The 6,516-nt window shown below is 55.0% G+C and overlaps 1 protein-coding gene across 1 annotated transcript; it reads right to left on the reverse strand.

Annotated features, from left to right (window-relative positions):
- Nucleotides 1–533: 533 nt before the first annotated feature.
- On the reverse strand, nucleotides 534–3,496 carry RABAC1 (Rab acceptor 1). The gene is made up of 5 exons (XM_059903887.1): nucleotides 3,319–3,496; nucleotides 2,815–3,027; nucleotides 2,403–2,500; nucleotides 867–968; nucleotides 534–784 (listed from the first exon to the last, which is right to left on the reverse strand). Exons 1-5 carry the CDS (start codon nucleotides 3,372–3,374, stop codon nucleotides 696–698), a joined length of 558 nt encoding a protein of 185 aa, XP_059759870.1. The 5' UTR covers nucleotides 3,375–3,496; the 3' UTR covers nucleotides 534–695.
- Nucleotides 3,497–6,516: the final 3,020 nt, after the last annotated feature.

Consider the following 6,516-nt stretch of genomic DNA (forward strand, 5'->3'; position numbering starts at 1 on the left):
TAGAGCCCACGAGCCACAACTACTGAGCCCGCGTGCCACAACTACTGAAGCCTGCGCGCCTAGAGCCTGTACTCCGCAACAAGAGAAAACACTGCAATGAGAAACCCGCGCACCGCAACGAAGAGTAGCCCCCGCTCGCCGCAACTAGAGAAAGCCCGCGCACAGCAACGAAGACTCAACGTGGCCAAAAATAAATTAATTAAAAATAAAATAAAATAAAATAAAGCCCCAGTAAGTGGCAATTCATTAGCTTAAAAAAAAAATCACATCTGTGAGTACAACTAGATACTGAGTCCTGAGTCCTCCTAGCAAATCACCGGATATGGGGGTGGTCTCGGGGGCCCCCGGCATACTCGTTTCTCCTCCTAAGAACCTGTCATCGCTGGCTGTCCTATCATATTTGTTATCCATCTTGCTTATTCTCCACCACCCTCCTCCCACCACGCCCGCGGCCCACTCGCTCCCCACCTTCTTGGCCTCTGCAGGATCCCAGCATCACCCGGCACAGACCCACAGAAGACCCTGGGAGAATATTTGCTGAACAACTGTTAACAGTTTTATTTCCAAAGTTGGAGTCCCTCCCTGGGCTTGTAATGGGAAGGGGGCCTTTGGCCAGACCTGCAGAACCGAGCAGGACGGGGGTGAACGGGGACAGGGCAGCTGGCTCGGGAGGCTGGCAGGTCCGTGAAGCCACCTCACACAGGTTCCATTTGCAGCTCCTCCCCGTCCACGGCCTCCACCTGATGGAAGGCGGCGTGGGAGCCGATGACCACGAGGGTGGCTCCTGCAGGAAAACGGGCAGTTCAGGGCCTGACTGCCTCACCTGGCCCCCACTGCCCACAGCGCTACCCAGATCCTGTACTCACCCAGGACCCAGAAGACGGCGGAGCCCGCGCCAGCCAGCCAGAAGAAGGGAAAGGAGACGGTCCCAGCCAGAGCATACTGATGGGCTGGGGTCACCTCTCGGCCTGGGGGCAGACGGCATTGGGGCAGCTGTTCCGATACTCGTGCCCTCTCCCAGAGTAACCCCTGAGACCCCCACCTCACCAATCTGGTGTCACAAGCTCCGGGAGCCTCAGGATCTAAACTCCTCGTGCCGAGGCCCTCCAAGTCCATGGGCCCCACCCATGTCTCCAATGTCCCCACCCACTGTCCGTGGGAATACAAGGGGCCTTCCTCAGCCCCCTTGCCACCCTCTAAACTACAGCTCTCCTGCTCCAACCTGCACTCCCGTAGACCTAGAGTCTCCAACTGGTGGCCCAAGGGCCAAGTCTGACCCGTGGATGTGTCTTTTGAGTCTGCATATTATTCCACAAGAATTTGATTTGATTTGTGGCTGACCGAGAAACTGGATGATTTTTCTTTCTTTCGTTTTTTTTTTTGGGGGGGGGCCGTGTTGTGCGGCACGTGGGATCTTAGTTCCCTGACGAGGGATGGAACCTGGGCCCCCTGCAGTGGAAGCACGTAGTCTTAACTACTGGACCGCCAGGGAATTCCCTGGATGATTTCACAAAACAATACAGTCAGTCCTCTGTATCCTCGGTTGGAAACCCATGGATCATTGTTCTTCGTCATTTTTTACAAAGGACTTGAGCATCTGTGGATTCTGGCATCCACGGGGGCTCCTGGAACAATCCCCTGTGGACATTGAGGGAGGGCTGTACAGATGTCTGCCTTCTCAAGGCAGACTGGAAGGTCGGGTCTGCAGGTCCTGGTGGCAGCAGTGGCTGAAGCCACGTCATGTCTATGCTCCAGGCGTGCCCTCCATGCCCTGGGCTTGCCCGACATGCCCCTCCACCCATACCATCTTTGTCATGTACAAAACTGGCAGGCTTCTGAAGGATTCTGCCTTAGGTCTACCTGTTTGTCTGATCGCAATTCCCCCTTATCCCCACTCCAAACCTTGAGCTTCCCCTACTTGGGAACTCAGGCCCCTCTTTCTTCTCAGTGGTGCTTGGTGTCAGTCTGGGACCACATGAGCCACAGGCCTCAGCTTCCCTCTCTGAGAAGTCCCAAGATTTTTCCACTTCCACCCCAGGAAGCAGGAAAGGGGAGCACAGATATAGGCCAGTGTAAGGTCGCCACCTGGTGTCCAATGTGGGTACCTGCAGCTGATGCCTTTGGCAGGAGGTTAGGGAGGAGGGAGAGGGAAGGAGGAGGTTTAAGGGACAGGAGCAGGTGGAGGTGGGTTCTGGGATATCTTCTGGGCTTGGGGAATAGCAATTTGGGGGGCTGAGAGTGGGTGGAAGCATCCGGTGTGTCTGAGACTTTAAGGGATTGAGTTTGGGGAATCTAGTGTAGATCTAGGCTTGGGCAGACTTGGGTTCACAAGGACTGAGGTTTGGAGTCAAAGGCTTGCATTCCAAGAAACCAGGATTTGAGGAGGGCAGGGGATTTCTCACCCATCAGCACAAACTTGGACTGCAACGTGCGCAGATAGAGGATGTAACAGGCGCCAAAGAAGACAGCCAGAGCCACCAGCAGCATGGGGGATGTCGCCCTGGAAGAGGACAGGGAGGCATGCGTCAGGCAGCTGGGACTGGGCCAGACAAGGAGGCCCTGACCTTCTACACTGGCGGATGACAGGCTACGTCCTTGGGGCCGGGGAAGTCTAGGTCACATTTGGTTACACTGAATCCTGGCCAGGCTGATGCGGGAGTAGGGACCTGGCCCTTGGGTCAAAAGGTCCGGCAGAGCTACCCCATGGGGACGGGGCCTGGCCAGTGAGAGGAGGGGCCGGATGCTGAGGGCGGGGCCGGCCAGTGCGGGTCTGGCAGCCTGGTGGGCGCGGGGCCAGGCCGGAGAGGCACTCACACACAGTACAGGATGAGGCCCAGGAACACGAACACATAGTTGCTCTGGTAGTACTCCACGTTGCGTACGAGGCGCTGGCACAGCTCGCCCAGGTTGCGGGGCCGCGAGAAGCGCCGCTGGTCCACGAAGGAGCCCCAGGGCCGGATGGTCGCACGGCGCCGCTCCAGCCACTCACGGCCCGCGCCGGACGGAATCAGTTTCGGCAGCAGGGTCCTGGTGGGTGCGGGGCCAGGTCAGCGATAGACCGGGATGGAACCCGGACCCTCGAGCAAGAAGAGGACCGAGGGGGGCCGGACTCCGGGGTTCTGGGGAAGATATGGTCCCAGACTCCTGGATCCCCGGGGAGAAAGGGGCTGAGGGCCAGACTCCAGAGTCCTCGAAGAGGACACCAGGGGCCCAGACTCATGTGTCTGGAGGCCGGGATTTCTAGGACCCCAGGGAGGAAGGGGTGGGGGACCAGGACTCCCGGGTCTCGGTCAGGGGGGCTAGATCCAGCTTGCTCACGTGGCGCTCAGCCCTTCCACCTCGACATCTTTCTGCTGGTCCTTCTCGGCCGCCATGTCTGTGCTATGAGGGGAAGAACGGCTGTAACGAGCCCGGGGCCCTGCACACCCCGCGGGACCCGCCCGAGCCTGGCCTCACCCAGCGGAGCGGGAGCTGACGTGTAGCGGGTCTGGAGCCTCTGGGGGCGGTAGTTTTGCCGCCGAGCGTTGTGGGAGTTGTAGTCCCGATGATGTCGGAGAGAGTGGGTGCCATGATGGTGGTATGGCTCGCGAAACACCTTGGGAGATGTAGTCGCGTAAAGTGACGCCTCTGGGCATTGTGGGAGTTGTAGTTTCAGAAGCAGGACGCGTGGAGTCGGGGAAGGTGGGTTGTCAGGAGTCAGGGCGTTATGCGAGCTCTAAAGTCAGAAGCCGGAGCTCTAAAGTCAGAAAACGTTGTGTACTCCCCGTGCAGGGTACGATGGAGACCGTGTAGAGCTGTCATTCTGACTCTAGAAGGTATAAAAGAAAACACGTGCTAAAACACGCAGATGTTCTGATTCAGCAGATCTAGGGTGAGACCATTCATTTGCATTTCTAACAAGTTTCTAGGTGATGTTGATGCTTCTGGTCCATGGCCCACATTTTGAATAGCGAGACTGTAGAGAATCTGTGGGAACCTATTTCTTCCTTCTTCAAGAGGCTAGTGATGGGGCCATGGTTGCTGGAGCGGGGGCATCTAAGGTAGGGGGCAAAGCTCCCCCCACAACCCTTGGGCTCCCAAGGATGAATGGGTTAGGGTTAGGGACCTAGGGATAACCCCTGCTTTGGATAGGACGGAGGGAAGTGGGGGAAAGGAAAGGGTTGAGATTTATTTTCATTTTATCACTTTCTTTTCTTCTAGTTTTATTGAAGGGGTGAGAATTTTTAAAAAGACGGAGTTGTTATAACGCAAAGAGCTGGGATTCTGGGGTCAGAGGTCAAAATTCAGGCTGTGTTGACTTCATCACCTCCCTGAACCTCGGTGTCCTCAACTGGACAGTGAAGATCCTGGTGGTACTGTTACCAAGTCCAAGCTCGCTCTGCTTGCCGCAGGACAGGCCAATAAATCAGGAGATGAGGTGGTGAGGCAAGGAATAGCGACTTTATTCGGAAAGCCGGCAGACTGAGAAGATGGCGGACTAGTATCTCAAAAAGACCATCTGATTGGGGTCTGGATGCCAGTTTCTTTTATAGAACAGAGAATGGGAGGAGGTGAGGAAGTGAAGTAAAAAGGCCGTAAGTCTTGCAAATATCTCCTGGAATGGCCAGCCTCAGGGAGGGGATGTGTTAATTTCTTCTTTCTTGCAGCCATTCACAGGTGGACAGGGTCAGGATGTTTCCCTGAACAAAGGCACTTTGGTTTAACATTCAGGCAGAGGGGCAGGGTTCCCGAGGCAGGCCATTATGTATAGACAGTATCCTTTTAGTGAACAAAAGCAATGAGAAGCAAAGGTTAAAGTAAAAGAAACAGATCCAACCTGTAGTCCGATTTTGTTCGTCCCTGTAATTGTACCACACTCATGGGGTTGAGATGGGGTTGAATGGTCCATGGAAAGTGCTTGAAAGGGTCTTGATATTTTATAACTGCTCAGTAAATGGTAGTCCATATTATTGCCACTACATTATCATGACTGTTACGATTATTTCTAGAGTTCAGTCTTCTCAAACTTAACAGTAACTTACTAGGGGCTGCTGGCCCCTTGGATGTCCCAAAGAGTGGCTGGCATCTGAGACATGGACCTTTCTTTCCCCTAGCTCTCACAGCCATAGTTCTCTCAGTCTTTGCCCCTGCCCCTGAGTGAGTTGTGGGAAAGAAGGGTGCACCAGCATGCCTCAAGAAATGCGTGTGGAAGTATTGGGAAGCCTGGGCTCCCTTACACAGACTGAGGACCTCATTTTCCAAGGTTGGGTGGGCCTGAAGGAGAATACTCACTTGGGATATCCAGGTGACTCTTAATTCCAACTCTGTCTTCCAAGGATCACATTCCTTTTGGTTTTGGGCTTTGAGGCCTGCTGGAGGGCATCCCCACAAGGTGGGGAGGATGACCCTGTCGAAGGGGCTGGTGGCGCAATAGGCAGGGAGACCACCTGTGTGCGCGTGGCAGGGGGGGTCCCAAGCTGAAACCGAATGAGCCATATTTTGAAGATCAGGTTGGCTAGTTACCGTTTACTTCCTCTTTGTCAGCCCCAGGCTTTTAGTAGAAGCTTGTTCAGGTTTCCCACTTGGGTCGAGCTGGGCTTCAGGAAATCAAGGGGGGGCCTGTGAGTCCACAGTTAGCCCAGAGCATTAATGGGGGAACAGCACCTGAGTTCAAAGTGATGGGAGCAGCAGGGGTAACCAGAAGAGCCCCCAAGAGGAAGATGAATCTTGGGGAGCAGAGAGTTGGAAGCAGAGGTCCAGCTGCCTTCTTCCAGGGCCGACCTGGGGAAATTGGGGTTTGACTTTTGTTATGAGGGCTTTGGAGTTTCCTCATAGGAACACGAATAAAAGTGATTTCACTCATAACCCGCCAGTACGTGCTCTGAGCAGAAGACGTAACAGGCAAAGTCCTGGAGGTGTCAAAAGGCATGAGCCGGGCTTCCCTGGTGGTGCAGTGGTTGAGAATCTGCCTGCCAATGCAGGGGACACGGGTTCGAGCCCTGGTCTGGGAGGATCCCACATGCCGCGGAGCAACTAAGCCCGTGCGCCACAACTACTGAGCCTGCGCGTCTGGAGCCTGTGCTCCGCAACAAGAGAGGCCGCGATAGTGAGAGGCCCGCGCACCGCGATGAAGAGTGGCCCCTGCTTGCCGCAACTGGAGAAAGCCCTCGCACAGAAACGAAGACCCAACACAGTCATAAATAAATAAATAAATAATTAAAAATAAATAATTTTTTTAAAAAAGGCATGGGCCATGGATGGTGGAGTCCAGAGGCAAGGACATTGTTGGAGAGGAACCCTCTGAGTGGGGCACGACGGGAACTTTGAATCAGGGGATTCTGAGGGGCCTTGGCATAGGGGCAATGTGGGGGAGGAGCCCCTTGAAACAGAGATTGTGGGAGAAGGGGCCCTAAGACGGAGATACTGCGAGAGATGGGAAGATCCGTGAGACGGGGATGAGGGGAGATGGGGGGAGAAGGGACCTATGGCAAGTGGGCCCTGAATTAGGGGGACGGTGGGAGATAAGGGGGTGCCTGA

The sequence above is a fragment of the Balaenoptera ricei genome, chromosome 19, assembly GCF_028023285.1.
Source record: "Balaenoptera ricei isolate mBalRic1 chromosome 19, mBalRic1.hap2, whole genome shotgun sequence".
NCBI lineage: Eukaryota > Metazoa > Chordata > Mammalia > Artiodactyla > Balaenopteridae > Balaenoptera > Balaenoptera ricei.

Bases quoted from the DNA above. Each gene is read 5' to 3' on its own strand.
- RABAC1 (XM_059903887.1), bottom strand. From the start codon at position 3,374: ATGGCGGCCGAGAAGGACCAGCAGAAAGATGTCGAGGTGGAAGGGCTG. The intron at 3,028-3,318 runs GTGAGCAAGCTG...CGCACCCACCAG, and splicing joins GTGGAAGGGCTGAGCGCCAC to GACCCTGCTGCCGAAACTGA. The intron at 969-2,402 runs GTGAGAAATCCC...GTCTGCCCCCAG, and splicing joins GTCCAAGTTTGTGCTGATGG to GCCGAGAGGTGACCCCAGCC.